This window comes from Coturnix japonica, chromosome 6, assembly GCF_054131305.1.
Source record: "Coturnix japonica strain WE chromosome 6, WE-NBRP24, whole genome shotgun sequence".
Lineage (NCBI taxonomy): Eukaryota > Metazoa > Chordata > Aves > Galliformes > Phasianidae > Coturnix > Coturnix japonica.
The window spans coordinates 6,540,902-6,562,749 of record NC_140668.1 but is presented as its reverse complement, the minus strand read 5'-3'; the positions used below and the strand labels follow the sequence as shown (position 1 = coordinate 6,562,749).

At 40.2% G+C, this 21,848-nt stretch overlaps 1 protein-coding gene across 3 annotated transcripts in view; it reads left to right on the top strand.

Moving 5' to 3' along the window:
* The window catches only part of LOC146760319 (receptor-type tyrosine-protein phosphatase T-like), a 243,240-nt gene that overhangs the window by 106,931 nt on the left and 114,461 nt on the right, over positions 1 to 21,848 (top strand). For all 3 annotated transcript variants that reach the window (XM_085551484.1, XM_085551485.1, XM_085551482.1), the window contains exons 3-5: positions 13,000 to 13,271; positions 17,413 to 17,494; positions 20,412 to 20,527. In XM_085551484.1, the coding sequence (XP_085407610.1) occupies positions 13,000 to 13,271; positions 17,413 to 17,494; positions 20,412 to 20,527 (470 nt within the window). The remainder of the gene's footprint in view (positions 1 to 12,999; positions 13,272 to 17,412; positions 17,495 to 20,411; positions 20,528 to 21,848) is intronic.

Sequence of the window (21,848 nt, the reverse complement as noted above, 5' to 3'; positions counted from 1 at the left end):
GCAGGGAGCTTGGGGCCGTCCGCTGGACTCCTCGTGCTGTGGTGGTGCAGCAGCTGAGAGGACACCAGTCCCAGTCCTGCCCTCTTGTCAGGGCTCAGCTGGAGGCTGCAGGAAGCTGAAAGCCATCTGCTTTCCAGCAGCGTGCTCATGGAATGGTAAGGGGGAGCTTTGCCTATGGAAAAATCTGTTTCCTTTTGAACTCATGCCAGTACTGAAAACTTCCTTCATGTTCTAAAAATACAACTGAATTTTTCACTTTACCTCTTGGCCATCTTAAACGTTCTGCTGTAATTGCCCAGCCCTCCATTCAAGTCTCGATACTTATGTTGTTTCAAGGCTGTCTCGCACAGAGTTTTAGGTTTTTTTATCTTGCTGTTCCAATTGAAGAATTAAGAAGGGTTATGTGTAGGAAACCATGCTACTGTTTGTCCTTACACTGAAGTAAGTTTATTCAAGCGTTGCTACATTTGGTGGCATCTTTGAAGACTGAAAGTATGAACTAAGAGAAATTGTTAGGGCTGCCATGGAATAAAGCAAATAAGTCATAGAATCATAAAAGATGACTTGGTGTCATCTGCAAACTTACTGAGAGTGCACTCAATCCTCTCATCCAGGTCATCAATAAAGATCTTAAACAGGACAGACCACAGTACTGAACCCCTGGGGAGCACCACTAGTGCCTGGTCATCAGTTGGATTTAACTCTGTTCACCACCACTCTCTGGGCCTGGTGTTCAGCCAGTTCTTTACCCAGCAAAGAGGGTACTGATGCCAGCCATGGGCTGCCATTATCCTGAGTGGTCAGGTACCCATCTGCATCCAGTAAACGATGGAGATTCTCATTAGCCCTTCCCCAAGAATAGAGAACTCTACCATTGCGGGATTGCTCTGCATAAGACAGCTCCTGGCCTCCACATCTCCATCTGTTCTTCTGTTTGTGAACACCAGGTCTAGGAGTGCACCTCCCCTGGTAGGCACTCTTACCAGCTGTGAAGTTTGTCTTCCATAACTTCTAGAAGCCTCCTAGACTGTGGGTCTAGATTAATGTGCAGCGTTATATTTCCAGTATTTATCAGGGGAAGTTAAAGTCCTCAATGAGAACAAGGGCTGGCAATCATACAGCCTGTGCCAGCTGTTCACAGAAATGCCTTGTCTTTCTCTTCATCCCGATTAGGTTGTCTTTAACAGACCCCCACCTGGATGTTCGCCCTGTTGGTCTTCTCCTGGATCCTTACCCACTCAGATTCAATCTTATCATTGCTGTCCCTTTGAAGATAAAAATAACATTCCACTTTAAAAAATAATTAAATAATAAAAAGAGCCTATTAAGAATAACTTTGAGGTCTAGTACAGACACTTGAAATTGGGGTAGAAAGATAATTTCAGACTAAGGTAATAAGAGATTCTAAGTTTATTTAAATCTCCTGGCTGCGGGAATTGAGGACTGATGAGTCAGCTAGAATCAGAATATCAGTAATTGGGTTCTTTTTTAGGTACAGAAATCTACACTTCAGGTAACCTAACTGATTACTTTGCACTAGCATTATTTTTTTTTTCTCTTGGGAGGTGTGGGGGGAGGTTTTTTTTCCTTCTTTGATTCTTGGTCAAACAACCATTTGTGGTTTTAGTAACAAACAAGAAAACTTCATAATTCTCTGAGGAATTTTTTAGGGGAAGGACTTGATTTGCTAATGTGCTTTTTCACAGCTGCTTAATTGGCTACTGAAGAGAAGAGCCAGGAGTCTCTTTCTTTGACATAAAGAAAAAGAGATGATCCTAGAAAGCTTGGAGGTAAAAACGATTAAAACAATAACAAATAGATGAATCCACTTAGGTGAATCCAGCATGACAGACTAACCAGCAGAGCACTATGACGTTCTAATTTACAGAAATTTCTTCAATGCCAGTGTAATAATGGATTAAAAACTGGATTTACCAGGGATTTCAAAGCTTTTGAAATACCTCCCGAGAGTTTATTAAATAAAGTAATCCTCATGGGAGGGTTAAAATTCTGTTTGGGATTTGAAGGCTACTGAAGATAGAAAATAGTCAAATGTGGCAGAAGGTTAACAAAGGATTGCCCAAATGACTTTCCTAATAGCATATTAAACTGCATTCTGTAAGAGGAAGCGAACAATTAAATAAGTAGCATGGCACTGACTGCAAAATTTGTTGAGAACTGTGAGGAACTTGAGCTGAAGGAAGAGCTGGCATACTTGGGTGTTTAGAGGCTCTGAGGATTTCTCAGCAAAGTTATGAACTATTTACGTCACATTCTGAACATCTCTGTGTACATTTAACCCTTATGTCACTTCTAGCTCCATGTGTTTAACCAAAGTGCCAGGACTTGGTGCAGTGTTTGTTATGTGGTTGCTAAATAATGCTCTTCATTTAAGCGGGGTCCCGGTGGCGTCAATTCATGGCTACATTAACCAGTTATTTTGGTGTGGCTGGTACAACATTTGAGTTACCTTCTGGGGATAAAGGTGGATTTAGGTTATGTCAAAGAACTTAGCAGGTAAAATATTGGAAGTTTTCACCCAAAAAGTGGTATAAACTCAGTCTGTATCACCTGCGGAGCTTGGGATGGATGTTGCACAGCCATGTTTCTCAGCAGGGAAGAGCATGGCCAGAAAATGTGATTCAGTTAATGCTATTAATTTCTAATCAAAATCTAACATTGTGTGTATAACGCTATTAGGTTCTAAATGAACTGCAGTCCACAGGGCATAAATGTATACACACTTTTGGGCAATTTAGTAAAAATAAATAAATTCACACAGGCGTCCAACTGGGCTCCAAAAACCACATGTGAATAATAGCCTCTGTGGATGTTAATAATCTTGTTGCTGCTTACTATCAAAAAGACCATGAAGTGAGTCATGATCAACTATTGCAAACTATGCACATTGAGTGTGCTGAGCGTACTTGTTTGACTAAAGCACAGGGATGTGTCCTGTGGCTCAAAGGCAGCTTCTTTTAAGCTACTCAAAGAAAAGCTTTGTTATTGAGTACAGCTGTCAAGTTGAGTAAAAATGTTTGTCAATATTCAGTAACTATTGGGCTTTTACTTAGGCTTCTGTGTAGTGATTGATCCAGTTCAGTAATCGTTAATTGCAACTGCATGGTTTGGGACTTTTTATGAGCACAAATATTGCCTTGTGTTCTGAGCCAGCCACCTATTCATCCTGTTACTGAGAAATGTCTTCTGCTTGGATTAAACTAGTATTTTATTGTGGAGAGTTTAAATCTTCTCTGAATGGTAGTGTTAGTCAAGGCAGTATTTCATTTTCTCTTCCTGAGGCATAAATAATGTTCAGCTAGAAAATGACCACCCTAAGAGGATAACATGCTTGGAAATGAGGATGGTGACTCTTCTGCTTAGGTTGCTGTAATTGTACCAGGGGTTATGATAGGCAAACAAACATTGCCTGTTTAAAAGAAAAAATCTGGTTTAATTTAGTTCCCATGGGAATGAGCAAATCACAGTGATCACAGCTGGTAAAGGTGTGGGCTGAAATGACTGAGGCTCCTTTTTGCTGTGCCAATACGCCTCCACAGTGGCCTGCATGAACCTCTGCTTTTGCAGTTTAGAGCTGCTCCTTTTGAGAAATTCTTGCTCTGCCATACAGTGTGGTGACTTGTGAGACGGGCTTCATTATTTTCTGAATTCTCTCTGCCAAACTCCATCGTTGGCTGCACTGCAGTAAACCCAGAATAGCATCACTGACTTAACAGCAATTAACACTTTCTGTTAAAACCAAGCTCCGTGAAGTTGGGAGTTTGTTACAAAAATAACTCACCAGCCAACCTTTGTCATATTCTGAGTTGAGAGTTGTGGTGCTGATCTCTTAAGTGTGTAAATAAGTGACCATATGGTCAGAACTCTGTTACGTAAAAACAAACTCCTTAGGAAACAATTCCTCTTCAGACATTGTTTGCTGCAGTTGCCTTTTGGCATTGCATTTAATATGTGTTTTCTGTCACAAATACAGACGGTAATAATCTGTCCGCGGTTGCCTGGTGAATGTTACATAGACAGACATATGGAAGTTTTACACAAGTTGCAGAGGCCGTAAAAGTTGGCCAGCAATGGAGCTGCATGCCTGCTAATGAGGTATTTGGTTCTGGCTGGCGTACAACACACTTCTTATGCTTTGGAATGACATAATAAATTATTTAGCCATTTGTCTTTAATGATTAAGCAAAGATAGAATCCAGTGTATTGAAAATAAGACTGTGCTTGGATTACTTGGAATCTAGTACCTTCTAATAGACTAATAGTTTTGCTAAAATACTTCTGGTAGCCCTCATGCCAACTCCAAAGGTTATTCCAAAGTTCCTTTTGGAAAATACACAAGTGTTGAGGTCCAACTTGCATGGCCATTTAGAATTTTTATGAATTGCAACAGCAAGAAAGCCAGGAGTCTATGAACATGTGCTCCAGATGGCTGTCTTATGGGGCACTGGAAACAGGCAGTGGGTTTTGTCTGATGCAGAGTTAGGTGCTGTGGAGCATCTGAGAACCTTGAGCTCCAGCAGCAGGGTAAGTGTCTGGTGGTGTTCCATCTCAGTGGCCTTAGATGAGTGAAAGTAAAGTAAACTAAACCAAGCCGTTCTGTGAACCTTGAGCCATCCATCCGCGCACCTCTCAAATGAGGCTGCATCTAACAGATGTCTGCTGCATACTTGAAGAATGAGGCATAACGGAGTTTGCAGTCATCTTTTAGAACGTGTGTAGAGGAGAGAAAAAATGTGTTCAGAAGCAAACCAGAAATGAGAAACACTGTAAATACAAAGTAAAAGTAGAGAATAAAAGTGTATTCTAAAGAGGGACTGTTGTTTTTGAATGACTTTGACTGGTCTGACATTGTATCTGAACAGTGCAGGATAGTTGCTCTGTGCGGGTAGTTACAAGTTGTTATATCATGTCTGTTGGCCGTTACTTGTATATGAAACATTCAGACAAAACAGCTTTCAAAGCCAGAAAGAAATTATGTTCCTGGTTTAGTGCATACTGTGTCTGTTCAGGCGTATCAAAGCCTGTTGCCATTGGCTGTCCCAGTCCAGAGGGGCAGCAGAGCTTCCCTTTGCCTTGCTGCCCTTCCTCCAATAAGAGCTGATGTAGCATTAGCTGTAATGTACTCATTTAATTCTTTAATGACTTGTAATCAACAACTGAAAACATGCTTTCCTTGAGCCTTGGTTGGAGAGACCTTTATTTTTAGCCATTGAGTTGTAATGAGATGGGGAATTTTATTTTTAAAGTAAGTTCCATATTTGTAAGCAAAGCTATGAGGTGCACGTTCTAAACAGCAATTACTTGTTCAGAAAAATCTGTACTGACTGCTACCTCTGAACTCATTTGTTGTTGGCATTTCCTCGCGAGAGCGTTCTTTAGCATCTGTCTGTAAATTTTGCTCATTACACAAGCATTTGCATGCCTGGAACCTAAATAAATGGTCAGTGTGTTTTCAGAGAGTGGGTCCGGGGGTTCTACACTGAAATGCTGCGTTTCCCATGAGTGAGAGAAGCACTTGGCAGCAGCCAGTTGGCCATGGGTTAAATCAGGTGAAGAAGATATTTAGTATTCTGCTGAACTCTGAGCCTTCTTGGAACTACATTTGCAAGAGGCTTTGAGGCTTACTAATGTCCCTACAACTCATTCCTGTGGGCCTCTCTTTCAAGGCTCAGCTGTAATAAAGCTCTTGAGTGCTGAGAACAAGATTTGCAATGTCTTTAAACATAGATATTATGCTGAGTTACGGCTATTCCCTCTATTTTGCTTATTTGCCCATTTAATAACCTATGCCTTATTAAGTGTTTAAATCAGTTCTCTACATTTTACCGAAGTGTTAAGGTAGTAATTGATAGGATGAATAGTAATCAAACTACTGGAACTGAAAATCAACAATAACTCCTCATGGTTTTAGTGTATATTTTCATGCGATTTAAAAAATGATGATGCAAACAAGAAGGTATAATTAAAATCAAAGAGACTTCTGATCTTTTGATTGTAGAGACACGTGTTTATTATTACAAGATTCATTTATCTGATAAACTGGGGTAACTTCATTGCTAATGGATCCTTTTTTTGCAGTACTGCAAAGCAATTCATACTGTATTTATAAATAATGGAATAAGGACAGTCTCAAAGCATGCTACAGCAGTGACCTTAGCAACAATGAATGAAGGCAGTGAATCCATTAAAAAGTTGTTCGCCATTGAGATTTATAGAATAGTTTGTGATTCCACAGCACTGTTTGCTTCTCAGGAACAGGCTGATGGCTGTGACAGTCACTCTTTCAATAAATAAACATTTACAAAACATGGAAAGACAATTCTGAAGATGACTGTGGAGCATTGCGGTACGCAGAGCATTTGTAAGGTACATGTAACACATGAGTGATGGCTTTCATCTGGGGTCTGATACCAAGGATTTTTGCTTTGTAAATTAAAATTTGAGGGAAAGAGGTGATTGGAGCACAGATGTTATTCCAGCAAACACCAGCTGCCGGTGTTCTTCCTCTGGTTGATGATGGAAGCAACTTGCTTGTGAGGCTTGAGTGGTAAGCAATAGCACTGTACAGCATTGTGCACCTTCAAGTGTGAAATTTTATCATGAGTCTTTGTGATAAATCATCCCTATTTCAGACCAGGGCTGTTAGATGGCACTGCTTTCAGGATTCATCTGATGGAGGCTTAGATCGAGGTTCTTTGGTTATCAGAGTTGTAGTTAAGTATCACTACTGTGTTTGTGCTCCATACAGATGTTAGTTAACCTCTAAGTGCTGATCTTCCACTGCATCTAGCAGTAGTTTGGGTACAGGTATACCTGCATTGAGTGCATAGCTGCTTGGGACTGCTCTGGGCTGGTGGTGAGGCCACAAAGTCCCTCTGCTAATAAGAGACCCTGCTTCAGAAGGGTCAGTGAGGCAACAGTGCCACAATCTTCACATCCTTTCAATGAGTACAGCAAATATTTGTAGTCGCTGAAGCAATATGTAATCAGTCTTGTTTCCAGAGAAGATTTATCTTATAAAAACCCTCAGCAACATAATTCTTTTCACGACATAAATATCCAGAAGAAAACGTCTTTACAAATAAAGGCTGTCTCTTTAAAAAATATTTTCCTATTATCCAACAGTTTCCCAAGTGAATGAATTGTCCTCATGAATTATATGGGACTGAACTTGCAGTTTATATTCCTGTTTATCTGTGAATCAAGCTCTTTCTTATTCCATGGCAGATTAATTCAGTGTGGCCCACATTTGAGAGATAAAACCCACGGGTCTGATTTTGTCCTAATATTTGAAGAAGGGATAGCAGCTATGAGATACGCCTTGTTTAATTCTGAGTTTGTACAAGCGCTGCTCGCTGTGGTTCATCAGTCAGGAGAAGAGATTTCTGAGCCTTCTTCAGCTGTTATTACATGTAGCTGAGAAGGGCAGGGGTAGAAAAATGAGGAAAGTACAATGGTAACTTTTTGTGAAGAAGAACTGTGAATTTCATGGTTTTAACTTTAAGCAATTATATGGAAATACTTTCTTTCTTTTTTGGTTTTGTAAGATGTGAAGTTACCAGAGCTCTCTTGGTCCTGTAATTCAACTGCAGAAGAAGTGCTATGAAACTACGGAGACCAGAGTCAGGACAAAGCTTCATGTGTTTCCAGGTCAGGGTGTTGTTATGGTCTGGGCTGGTGGTGGTAGCTGTGGAGGTGTGCACTGGTTGGCTGGCAGTAATTGGTGGCATCTCTAGTTTGGCATCAAACTATGGGAACAGTTGATACAGTCAAGGGTAGGACCACCATCCAGAGGGGTAGAGGCAGGCTGGAAGAAATACTGTGAATGTGGACGTAGACTAGTCAGGTAGAGGGCAGCCTGAATATAAGTCATCAGCATGTTCTGACTGCTGATGCCATCCTGGGCTGTATTAACAGGGACCTAGCCAGCAGACAAATAGAAGTGGTCCTTCCTTGCTTGCCACTCATTAGATTGCCTTTAGCCTATTGTGTCCAATTTCGGGTGCCCCAACATCACAGACTCTGATGAAAGGGAGGGAGGAAAGTGAAGGCCACCGAGTGAGTGGTCAGGGCAGGAGCCAGCACCCTGGGACAAGAGGTTGAGGAGTGATGACATTGTTCAGGCTCGGGCAGGAAAGATTTGGGGGGGTCCTGGGAGCAACACCTCAGTGCCTCCAGGATGGGGTAGAGTCATTACTGCACTGAGTGGCTGGAGGGTGAGAGACAAGGGGTATGGGCTGAAATGAGAGGTTATAGGGGTGACAAAAAAACAACCTGAGGGCAGCCAAGTACTGGAGCAGGTTATCCAGAGGGACTGGACCATCTGGGAGGCTTTAGAGAGTCAGTGGGGAGAAGAGATGACCCTGCTCTAAGCACAGAAATGGACTAAATATGATGCCTTAGATATTACCTGAGGCCCCTTCTGACTGAAATTATTTCAGGTTGCTTCATTCCATGCTAACAGGGTCAGGTGTCAGGCCCTTCCTTTTTGAGGGTAGAGTTGTTCTTTGGTAACCAGAAGCACCGTGTCTGAAAAAAAAAAGTGCCTGTGCTGTGATGGAGCTGCTGGAAAAGCACATTGATGTACTGGGAGAAAGAGTTTGCTGTTTCAAAGAAAGTTCTGTACTTTCTGATTTGGGTTCTCAGGGTTTCCGAAGGCTGTTTTTGCAGTTGAGCATTTTGACAGTTTTCTTTTCAAGTTTACATTCAGTCTTCAATGGTTGCTGTAATTTTACTTTTAAACAGCGCAGTTCTTCAAAGGCAGCAGTGAAAGAGCATCAGCTGAGGTCTGTCTGGTGATCATGAGGGGTTCTCAGTGGCTCATTTCTTCAGCTGTCATTTGTCAGAACACACTCATGTAATCTTAATGAACAATGTGCAAAGCCATTAAAAACTCAATTACGGCTTTCTTTTTTACTGCAGACGTGAGAAAATGCAATCATAAAGTGCTGATGTGTAAACACAATAGCCACCATCTGCTACAGAGCAGCATTTCAGCTCAAAAAGAGGGTATATGTTGCAGATGCATCAATAATAGGAAGCTTATCAAGGCATCATTATGCACCAAGCAGGGGAAAAATTGAAATTTATGGCCAGCTAGAGAGCTCTTCATGGTTTAATTCCCCAATTTTCGGTGGTATGTTTAATAACTATAAGAGAGTGCCTTTTTATGTTCACTGTCATTTGAATGGATTTTTAAAAATGAATTTATTTACCATCTTTCTTTTCTCCATGCTTTTGACTGATCTGAACGCAGCACATTTGGTTTTAGTTATTCAGGAAGGTGGCAAAGCCAGCAAGATATTAACTGATGTAACCTGTTGGTTCAAGAGCACTAAATTTAATTGACCTCATATTCAGCTCCTTTAATGAGCATTTACTTCTGTGTCCAATAGAAACAGAACAACCCAACAACTTTCACACAGCAGAGATCATTTCTTCTCTTCAAACTTTCCCATTTCAGTGTCTATTTGATGACATTTGAACTTTCCAGATGGAGGTAAACAAAAACAGCACTCAGTGTTTTTTTCTGCTCTCATTACTGTTCAAAGTCAGTCCAAATCAGAGTTTCTTCAAGGAATCTTTTGTTTTATACACATTCATGCCTGGAGAAATTTAAATAGGTTTTCAGTCATTCATTGATCAATAATTTCTGTTTGTGACACGTTAATGCATTCCCTAGTTCTTTATATGAGTGAGAAATGTGACAAATGGCTTGTTGGTTCCAGACCCGCTTGTACCTCTTTTATTTGCACATACAGGCCTATAAATTCAAAAGAAGTCCCATCAGCTTCAATTCTGCGCTCATGTTAAAGAAGTCTGTCAGGCTCTGAATCGCAATGTGTCAGTTTTTATTACAGCTAATAAGGCAAAACACGCTTGTCCTTAAAAGGCTGTTCTGAACTCTGTTTGTTTGTTTACTTATTGCTGATCTCAGAGCTACTGGTAAGCAATGCGTCCTGCCCAGAAAAGCTTTAGTGGCATGGACAGGTAGTCAGTGCATCCCAGCTGCTGGTCCAGGAGCACACAGAGCAACCTTTGGAAGGTCCTTGAGGGTAGGGGATGGGTTATGCATTCAGGTTCACAGTGCAAGAAGGGAAATGAGAATCACATACAGCTAGGTTTGTTTGGAGGGTAATTTGTGGTAGAGGGTATAAATTATTCACAGCAGTGAGATTTTGTGAGATAGCAACGTTCTTGTACCCACTGTCAGTCATGGCATGGGTGAAGTTTAATAATATCCCCTCCTAAGGGCAGGCTTGGGGTGTTGAGCACCAACTTGACCTGGCAGGAAAAGACCTTCCTGAGGCAGCTGCTATTTGAGGTCTCTGTGGAAGTAAGAGCAGGTAGAGACACCAGATGGCACAGTTAAAGATGGGAGCAGCACCAGTAGTGGAATTTTTTTTTATCTTTTTCACAATCATGTAAAACAGTCTCTCCCCTCTGGACTTTACTGGAGACAGTTATGATCTTAGAGCCTTTTCTCTTGTATTTCTAGGCATGCTATGGGGTGTGGGTTTTTGTTTCTAAGGCATCCAGAAATGAGAACCAAGGCTGTGAATAACATGCAAATGGCAATGATTTTTTTTTTTTTTTTTTTTTTTTGGTAAGGCTATTCTTCCCATAACGAAGGCTGATTATTTTATTAAGTGTTTTTTTGCTTGATGGATATTTCACTCACTCACGTTGTGTCAGTCTCTATGTACAGGCTCTATACTCCAGAGTTATTGTACAAAAGGCCATTGTCGTTCTGCAAATAGGGTATGATTCATTTTTGGTGGGTGTCAAAAACTAAAATTGTAATTATTGCTTTGAACTTTTACTAAAAGCTGATGTTTTTCTCCCAGAGGAATGCTCCTTATTTTCATACGTGAATCTGTAAAAGTGAAATCCTCTTTAAGTCTTTCTATCATTGAAACGCCTGCCTGATGTAGTACAGTTCAGGACCCTGTTGTGCTGGGCACTGTATAGCTTCAGAGTAGATCTTTAGGGCAGGGATCCATCTACTATCCAAATAGATAAGGATTTCCAAATAGGGAAAGGATGAGGAAGACACCCAGAAGTGAAATGATGTGTGCTAAGATCTGATCAAAGATGGAACAGAAATGAATGACCTCTTCTTTACTGAATGTTTGCTTTGGCTGTAGCATCACCCCTGTATCTTACCTGTTGGAAACTGTGCTTCCTGGTCATAAATTATCCCAGGTGATACAGTCTGAGCCCAAATCTCAGATTGCCACTATTTTAGTTTATTTGGGTGGATCAGAAGATTACTGCAGCACTCAGTGAGAAACTAACTGACGAAGGGGGTTTTGAGTTTGACTGAGAGCAGGAGTGAATCAACAGAGAATGTTTATCAGTCTCACCTTACAGACTTTGATTATTAGAGAAAAAATTGAAGGCTTGGATTCAGCTTTTCTGTTTCTTGAGCTCTTTACTGTGAATTTGGAATCTCTGGATTGGGGGCCATTGGGATTTTTAACCTATCCAAATGAAAGATCGGATCGCTAGAGAGCACCTTACTGTAGCTTTTTTGCTTGTACCGCCTCATCCCCAGCTGTGCCTGCACTGTGCTCGAGTTTTCCAAGGTCTCAGGAGCGTGTGTGATTTCTTGTGAAAGATGCACTTTCTTCTGCATCCGTGCTTTGCAGTCCTTTACAAAATGTATACACATATCACATAAACAGAAACAAACCAACAAACCACCAAAAGCAGTTTTGTGTGAGGAAGTGGCTGGTATCTGGTGGCTTAAAAGAAAATAAAATAGAATATGTATGGCTGTCCACTGGACAAAACTGATCAGAATGTTTATCTGGCTCATCTGAATGTCTGTCAAACTGCTGTGGCACGGAATTGGGGAAGTCAATAGGTTAGAAGTGAGGCAAGGCTTTTCAAACACAGTGTGCTGTGAACTGCAAGAGGCCAGTAGAGAAATACATTTGTAGCATGACTTGGCAGCTGCAGCAGGACTCTGAATGTCAAGAAGGCTGCATTTGATTAAAAATTATTATGCCTAGCTGCTGACACATAGATTTTTTTTTCCCCCGGATCTTGGTATTTTCTTCAGCTTTTTCTGTGAGTGTCTGCACACACATAAAGCAGATCCCTTAAACAGAATTGAATCAAATAACTCTCATAATGTTTTTTCTTATTGCTAACATTTGTCACCTTGATGCATCTGTAAAGAGATGAGTTGAGACACAATGTGCTGTAAAATAACTGCTTGATGAATCAAAACATGAGTTCAACATCCAGTGCCATGCTTAATATGATGCAAGCTTCAGGGTTAACAAACTCATAAATTGCCTTAGTATAGATTTCTCTCCTAAAATTCAGCCGGTCCTTCCCTCCTAGAAGTGTAATTGTCCTTGTTGCTGTATTGCTAGTTGAGATGTTGCTCTTGTGCTAACAAGCCTAATTCATCTAGGCTCTGTACACTGGGTTTTCTTAACACCTTGCTGCTTTCCAAAGCTTGTACCACCAAGATACAGTGTTCCCGGGTACAGATTGGCACTAAGGTGGTAGAGACCATGCAGGCAAATGCCAGCTGAGAATGTGATCTTTTATAGCATTCTTTTGTGTTGAATGTGCCTTTGGGAAAGTAGGTATTTGGGGCTGTACGCTGTAGGAGAGCCCTGTGGCTTCTTGGAAGGTAAATATGACTTTGTTTAGGGTGACTCTTTTATTGCAGTGTTATAAAACAATAAAAGCAAAGTTGTATTTATAATTTCTAAGTTATCTAATTAAGGCGGTTATAGCTGGCCATGAATCTATTTGTATTTATACCCTGTAATTTAGATCTCCTTTCTTTTCTGTTACCTAACAACTAGCATAAAATAGCTAGTTTGAGTTCTTAGGAGGAACTGTTTTGTTTGCTGGCTTCTAAAGGAATCATTGACTTTTCTAGGGAATCTGCTTTAACTGAAAGAGCTCAGCAGATGTTTAGTATTCATTCTTTTTTCCCTTGTCTGTGTACAGGCTCCTTCATGATGGTGAACAGCTCTGGACGGGCATCCGGGCAGAAAGCTCACTTACTTTTGCCCACGTTGAAGGAAAATGACACACATTGCATCGATTTCCATTATTACTTGTCCAGCAGAGATCGTTCGAGTCCTGGCTCTCTGAATGTCTACGTGAAAGTGAACGGAGGACCACAGGGCAATCCCATATGGAATGTCTCAGGGGTTGTAACAGAAGGATGGGTGAAGGCAGAGCTTGCCATCAGTACTTTCTGGCCGCATTTTTATCAGGTATGAGTTCACAGTATTTCTCTGTCTGTTTCCATTGAGTGTCTGGCTGGGTGTGAGCTATGAGCTGTTGTTAGCAATAAGTCTTCTGAAAATTAAATACAGCTTTTTTTCCCCGCATTTTTTTTTTTTTTTTTTGCATCAGATAGAGTTTTCATATGACAGTTTTATAGCAAAAGATGATAGAGACATCTTGACTTAATTCTTCTCACCCTTTTTCTTTACATATGTTCTCAGGTCACAGAGGAAAAGCTGGGCAGGTGAAGTAAATTATTGGAAAGTTAGAACCCACTTATGTATCATGAAATATGCATGTAAACGGACTTGGATTGGCACTTCCCATGCACACAATGGACTCATATACTCCTTGTTAAGCAGTGAAGACATGAGAACTCTTATCTTCTGATTTTTATCGTTTTACATTCAAGGGAAAAAAAACAGTGCCTGGGAGGTAATTGCACCCTACACCTTGCAGGAAAAGGAGAAATACATATTATAGTGTAAGAAAAAAGAGCATGAGTGAGATGGGAATTACAGTAAAAGAAACTATGAAAAGGCATTGAATGCTCTACGGATAGAAAACAGTAGGAAGAAAAGCTTTTTTTTTTTTTTTTTTAAATAACTGGGTAGTAGGTCTGTAAAATCTGAGCTAAAGTAGAACACTTTAATGTTCTGCCTCCAAAAAGGAGCCAAGGATTTCAGCAGAATAGATAAGAGCACACTGTACAGGGTGAAGGGGAATATGGGATAAAGAGATGCAAATGCACTGGAAGTGGTGTTTTAAGGGCTGTGCACAACTTGTCACTCGCTCTGAAATCATATTAAAGTGATCGATACTACTTTCATACTAACATCAACCAGAATCTGCTTCGTAGTAGGTGCTGTACAGAGAGAACAGAAATGATCTTTCACCCAGGTAATCAGTGCTTGAAAAACCTGGAAAAGACAGTCTGATCTCAAACTACGAGATCCAACTGTTAGATATACCAATACCAGACTTCCTGAACCTCATTACATCTTTTGCAAGTTTTTTTAGAGGTCAGGTTTGCTTTTCCCGAGGAAGAAAATCCTTTAAATCAAAGAAGAATTTTGCACCGCTGTGCAAAAACGAAGAGCCTAAAGGCAGCAGTGACTGCCTGGGAGTGGTTCCTGCCCAGAAAATGCAAATGTTCTCTCTCTTTTTCTCTCCCTCTCCTGAGCCTCACCTTTATGATGGATAAAGTTCTAATTTCCCTCTGCTAAAGTATGGCTCTTAAAATGTTGTCAGGGATCTGATAGTCTGCTCTGTCCTTGGTCCCTAATTTTGTCCATTGGTTTCTGCAATCTAGTGACTCTCTATGTTTAAGGAAAAAAAGAAAAAAAGAAAGAAAACTTTAAGCTCTCAAAAGTGGGGGGGAAATGCAATCATGGAATTTTATCAAAATTACTGTTGGTTACATCGTAACACTTGTGGCTGAAGGAGTCCAGAGGTGGCATGGTGATAAAAGCTTCTGTGTACCGATGCCTGGGGAACGTCTCATTGACACTCACAATCCAGATTATGCTGTGAGAGTGTTATTTGTCAACTTTAAATCAAAACTGCACGCCCGGAGAACAGTTTGTGCAGAAGAGGCCTGAATGGATATTCTGTATTTCAAAAGTACAAGGTAACACAGGGGGGAAAAAAGTATTTCTCCTAAATAATGAAATCTACGTCAAAAAAAATGTTTATTTTCTTAATACCCAACAATTACACCATCAGTAATTGCTGTGTGCATTGAGAAATCTGAAGCCAACTGCCCAGGATGCAAGGTATTGACAAGTGCCCAGAGCTTTGGAGGTGTGAGTAGCAGCAAACCAGTGCTAGGCCTATTGCCAGAGGGTCGTGGTTTGGGTCTGGCAATTCTGCACAAGGGTTGTATGAGTCACCTACATCCAGAAGCACTCTGCTGAGGTATTAATGTGATGGTGGTAGAGGTTTATCAGCTCTGCCCATGAGTTAGTTGTGCCTGGATTCCCAGTCTGCGAGCGTTTGTAGTGTAGTGAGAAAAATCTATAATAGCTCTAGGAGAAAGGTAAGACGTGTGCTCTTGAATTACTGCATGCCACGAGGATTAACTTAGTCCCAGAATGCACTGAGCACAGCACTACAGTCTGCCAGGAAGGGGTGTTTTGATGTACTGATCCTGTGTACTGTATTGATCCATGCCTGAAGAAGTCTGTCGTACCACGACAGATGAGCCACGCTACATCACTAACACAGACATTGATGGTAGATAGCAGCAGTGAAATGTGGGTTTGTTTATGGGTAAGGAAACATGAAATGAATCTTGGTATTTGCAGTTCTCAGGAGCATTTAAGAATGTTGAAGAGCCAAACTTTGCATTTGCGAATTATATTAATTTCTGGGAACTTCCAAAAATGTTAAGTATTAAACACTTGTTCTTCAGCCCAGGTGATTCTGCTCTGCCCACTCTGACAGGGCTGAAGTGGTGCAAAACTGTATAAAAGGGTGAGAACAGTGTGGAAATCTGAACTGAGAAATAAAGAGATCTGAGAGTAGAGTTAAAAAGGTAATAAAATAGCTGTCCAAACAAAGCAGTGTGAATTGAGACCCTCTGCTCTTGTCAGTGATTTTGGCAGCAATGTGAAGATTAAATCCATGGTCTTTTTAGAAGCTGACACAGCTGCTACCGACTCAAGGTTTAGGTTATTTTGTGCTCTATTAAAGACACTGAACTGTGTCACTAATTAACAGAGGTCAGTCCGCTATGTGTTTGTTTTTACCTCAAACAAGCGGGGAATTATTCTTTCCAAGTTCTTGGCTTTCAGGAAATTGAGGTAGTAATTCAGCAAAGCTTGTAACTTCTCAGCTATAAGATAAGCAAAGTAAAGTTTGGTGGCTATGAAGGCGCAGTTTAATCCTAGTCTGAAGGGAGTCACAGTAATTGCTGTGTGACCTTAGCAGTAAGTGCCGTGTTTATCATGAATGAATTTTCATTTATCAAATAAATTGTCATTTCCATACTGAGGACATGCATTCTATTCCTTGTTTATACAGTCCTTAGAAAGTATTCTTGAACACAGGAAACATTTATTGATGGTTTGATCATCTTCCAGATATTTGCTACCTCCTCTTATCCTTCGGACAACCTATTTTTTGCCCACCTTCATCTGCTGCAGAACTCTGTTTATATTGCTAGCACCTGAGCTTTTCTTACTTTGTTTTTTCCCCTTTATTTCTTTATTCTACCTGTTTTTATCATGGCATTTTTCTAAAGGGCTTATTTCAGGAGTGCTCCCACTTGGAATGCTTTGAACTGAGGGAGTAGATCTTAAGATATCATGGGAATATAAGTAGAAACTAAATTATGGAAGCCCAAATGCAAAGCAAAATGATTAATGGCAACCTGATTATGAAGTACATGCTGCTCCACTTTTGTAGCTTGAGCTGTGGTGGTCGGCATTCAAAAAGCTGAATCTTTTGTTGAGTTACATCTTCCAATGGAGGAGATGAAGAAAAGGCTCAATAGTGACAGGCTAGGAATGCCAAATTTTATTTAAAGCGGGAATAGCAGTGTTGAAGACTGGCTTTTAGTAGTTAACAAACTTAATGGTGTTCCGGTAATGATTTTGATAGTCACGAATTATCCTGCAAAAACAGTGGCTGCTGCAGTAGTAGTAACTGTGCCAGCTGAACACATTAATTAGCTTTGTCCTTGTAAACTTTACAGCATTTAATACTGTTTTTTTCCTGAATTTTATTTTGCTTATTTGGCAATAGTTAATTAGTTTGAATTTTACCAGTCTCCCAGAGTCCCCTTGCCCTGCCCCAAACTCTTTGCACACAGTATTTGTATTGTACTTATAGAACACTTCAAATCAGATGTAATTGCACACGTGTGTAATTGGTTTCTTTGCTCTTCCAAATGGAAGCAGTACATAGTTCTCACTAATCCTAATTAATATTGCTCTTTTTGTTATCTGTGTCAAATTGATTTTCTGTCTTTGACATGTGTCTTTATGCTGTATTGCATAGGTACCCCTTTGTTATTAATGATAAAATGCTTTGAATGTATCAGACATTGGAATAGGAGTGGAATGTGGTGACTGGCCAAATGACTAGTGCAGTTCTTTCTAAGAAAACCTTTTCTTTGTATTTCAGGTGATATTTGAATCTGTCTCTTTGAAAGGACATCCAGGGTACATAGCTGTGGATGAAGTCAGAGTTCTTGCCCATCCATGCAGTGAGTATTCTTTGTTCTTCTAACCGTCTCAATGCGTTAAATACCAGGCTTTGCAGTCTATAATACTGGGCTTGGCAGTCTTAAGTTGTGACTTATCCAATAGTGCCAACTGTAAAATCTCTTCTGTTTTGGTATCCCCCAAAACAACTAAAGACAGCCAGCCTTGTGCAATTAAATAACTTGACAATTTGTGCAAAAGGCAAAGGTGCTCTGATTCGGTCACTTGTGCCAGGATGTTTGTGGAAGTTTCTCATTGTAGAAGAGTCACAAGAACATAAAACTCTGTTTTGTTGTTTCGGAATTGTTCTGCTGTAGGAAAAGATCTAAATGTTTCTGATAATGTCCTGCGTGGTTAACTTAAGGAAATAAGACAAATTGGTTCGATATATAAAGTAGTAAAATAAGAAAAGACATATCCTAAAGGTATCTCTCAAAAGAAAGGTTTTTGATTCTGCATGAGTTATTTAATAAATAAATCTCATTTAGACTTACACAGCAACGAAAACTAATGCAGGTTCATTACACTGTTCAGAAATATTTGTTCTGTTTCTCCTACCTTAGCTGTACTATGCCCAGCTTACATTTTTCCAGCATAGAGAGACATTGAGCCTCTACATTTGTGTGCGCACTTCTTTGGTTTCTCTGTGCATCTACCGAGAGGCTCAAGGACTTTTGTATCCCTACACTGTGTATGGAGCATACAGATTTTTAACAGCTTTCATGTTCATTGATGAGTTTAGACATATCTCTTTAAAATATAGTATTTTTAAAAAGTAATCCATAATAAATTAATGTCTTTTAGTGCTTGAATTATTAATTGTTATGTAGCAGATTAAATTGAATTTATGGGTGATACTTTGGCTTATTATATTTAGGTTTGTTTATAACTTTGATGCTGTAGTATTTCCAGGTGGCCTGATGTCCTTTGGGAAGGTAGCCCACCACCCCCATCAGGTTGGAGCTTTAACAGCCCCTTTCACTGGTTCTTAGTTTCAGTAAATGAGCAGCAGCTCTTCCAAACAAAATTCTGTGGGTGAGGTTCACCCATTTTATTTCAAAGAATAGCAACCATTCGCAATGTGAGGTACATGGCTCTGCTCAAGTTTAACAGGACATTTCTGATAACTGCAGTATGGTTAATTGCAGTTTAACTGAATTATATTTGTATTTACCATGTGCTTGTTCCTCGGGCCTTTGGGTGTATTTACTTCATTAAGAAATACTTACAATCTGTGTTGACCAGATGTTGCTGATAACTGGCAGCCTCCAAACAAATCCCCCAAATGATGTGTATGCATTCCAAAGCATGTTTGGTGGTGACTGATCCCTTTACTGGGAAAGAGGCCACAGAACCAACTGTGAGGCAAAGACAAGAAGGTTATGGGATTAAAAAATATATAGCAACCCCAAATCCTGCTTGGTGAATTATTAAAACTGATGTTTAAAACTCCATCTCCAAGTACATGCAGGTTCCTCTGGAAAATGAAATGCAATCTTGGTGACCCAAAGCTGGAATTACTCAGACTATATCCAGTGCATTTGAAATCAGTTGGCAACCTGCAGTGTGTGCAGGTCCCTACAAGCTATGAGTTCTCTGCAGTCTTTGCAAATACTTCTGTCTGATTCCCAGTGTTGTCTTTGCTGTTCAGTAGTGACACTGTACAGACTTACTTTGCCCCTCGGGTTCATTTTACAATTGTTAAAACTCAAAGCACAGGAATGAGGAAGCTTCTGATTGAGCCTGAATGGCACTTGAAATTATTGGTGTTATGTTTTAGTTTTGAGGCTGGTGTGGCTATATGTGCCTGATTTGGAGCTCACTCATACCTGAACATAGGCAGAAGTCACTCCTAAATAGCCTGCAAGCAGCACATAGTACTTGCTTTGCTGCCTGTCACCCAGAGGTGGTTTACCAGTTGGCTTTGACACGCTGCTCTGACCCCTAGAAAGCACGATAGTACAGAATCCCTGCACTTTGCTTGAGTTGTCAGCAAACTGGGCATATGGAGAATGTGGCACAGGAATTAGATAAAAACCTCTGACGTAGCATGCGGGCAAGGGTTTTCTGTTCATGTGCCTGTAGTAGACAACCATCTATTTGCCAGGCTTCCTGCACACACATGCCTACATCTTCTGAACCTATTTAATTCCAATAGAAAAATGTAGGTTAGTTTGTGCTCTGAAAATATGTAATTCCTTGGCTACTTATATCCAAAAGGTAAAGATGAAGTTGAAAAATGCTGACCCTTACTGTATTAGAAGGCTGTTGTGTGTCCTACTCTGAGAGTATTTGGTTGGTGCACAAACTTCCTTCTGAAGCCCAGCAAGCACAAAGCTAATCAGATGATCTTTTTCTGCTGTCACAAAATATGTTGGTGATATCAGCATTTGGATGTTGGTGGTTTAGTGTTGAACGAATACTGAATTTATTGTCATCAAAAAGCAGATATTGGCGTTATTAACCAGTGCAGCAATCCAACACTTATCAGTAATATCAATGTTTCATTTAATATCAGTGATTTTATATCAGCGGCATTGTTACTCCACAGTTACAGGATGTATTTGATAGTCAATACAATTGAAAGGAGAAAATTCTTTATACAAATTTGTTTTGGCCAGCCACACTTGACAACCTCAATTTCATTTCATTTTGCCCTTGGTAGAGCCACAGTTTCCTAAAGAGAAAAAATGTTCTCAGTTACTCTTAATAGAAGGGAGTAACAAATTGCTTTGGTGACCATGAAAGATCTGTAAGATCCCCTTGCTCTGCACCAAGTAGCTCAGTACTGAGGGACAGCTTTATTTTGCTAAATCTCTTTGTCAGGAGTAGGATGACTTGCTTTGTTCTGATATCTGTGTTGGTGTAACACAATCGCTGCCTTGCTCTACCCTTCCTATTCTTTGCATTTCTTGTTAGGAAAAGCACCTCATTTCTTACGGCTTCAGAATGTGGAGGTTAATGTGGGACAGAATGCGACATTCCAGTGCATTGCCGGGGGGAAGTGGTCCCAGCATGACAAACTCTGGCTTCAGGTAAAGTGATGCAATTTTTTCAAGTAAAATAAATAGACAGAGGACAGCAGGGTGGTGGGGCAAATGTTTATCATCAAAATCCTTTAAGAACTGCCTTGAGTTGTTTCCAGATCAGAATTCAAGATGATAAAATGCAGAACTGTGCTTCAGAAGATGGAAAAAGTGGCCAGCAAAATGTTAGTTCTAAACATACATCTTCAGACCTGTAAGCACTCCTTCATAAAAAAGAAAAGGCAGAACAGGTGCAATAATCCCTCCCTTCTGCTTAATTTTTGGTCTTCTTTCCTTTTGCCCTCCAAAAATATTGTTGACAAAGGCTGAGGGAAGTATGTTGAGATGAAAACATTCCTTAAGGTATGTTATAAAAGGACAAAGCCAGTTTGTACTCATTTTGTTTCTTCCTCCCAGTTTCCGTTGGCTTTTGCTCTGCATTGGCTCTATATTGATAGCAGAATGTTCCTCTGGTTGCTCACTAAATGACCAAAGAGTTCCTTCTCTTTGTGTCTATTTTCATTCTACTGGTTGGACTTCAAAAACTGTGTTGTGCTATTCACGTAGTGACAAACTTAAGTGATTTTCAGTTCTGGAGTTAGAAATGGAGCTTTTAGCAAACTGGAAGGGTGGAGTGCTGTTTGCCAGTGAAGGACAAAGTTATTACTTGTGCCCTTTGGAGTACTTGGCTCTGTGGAGTTCCAGCATTGCCATATTCTATACTAGAGTTCTTCTGGAGACTTTGAAGATAGTTGAGTTGAAAATTGTTTGAAATTGGTAATCACAGCCTGAACCTCTGATTAATCAGCTGAGGCAAATGTTAGGTCAGCTGTGGGAGCACAGGTGAGACTAATTTAGCTGTGGTCCCAGAAGGGGTGGAGCTTGACTCCACCTCCTCTAGACCTCATTTAAGGGCTGACCACCACTGAGGCAGTATTTCTTGGAGATTGCTCCCTGGTGGAGGTTGCTTCAGCATTTCCCAGCGAAGGCATCCATATTAGTGAGTTTTTCCTCATAAATAACCTTCTGAATATCTGTTACCATCTTTGTATCATTCCACCTTGCACTAGTCTAAATACTCAGGCAAGAATCAGTTTACTAATGGTGTAAACAAAAATTAATACCGGGAAAAAGATTGTGTTGGTGAGAAATGTGGTTGGCGTTCTGTAAAAATAACAGTCATTCTAACTGTACATTATTAAAGCTGTTATCTTAAAATATACCTTTTAGCCTGAAAATTATTGGCCTATGTTGTACTTTTAGCATTAACAGAAACATATTTTGGCTTATTCTATATCTTTTTTTGAATTATTTCTGTGAAATCTTTCCA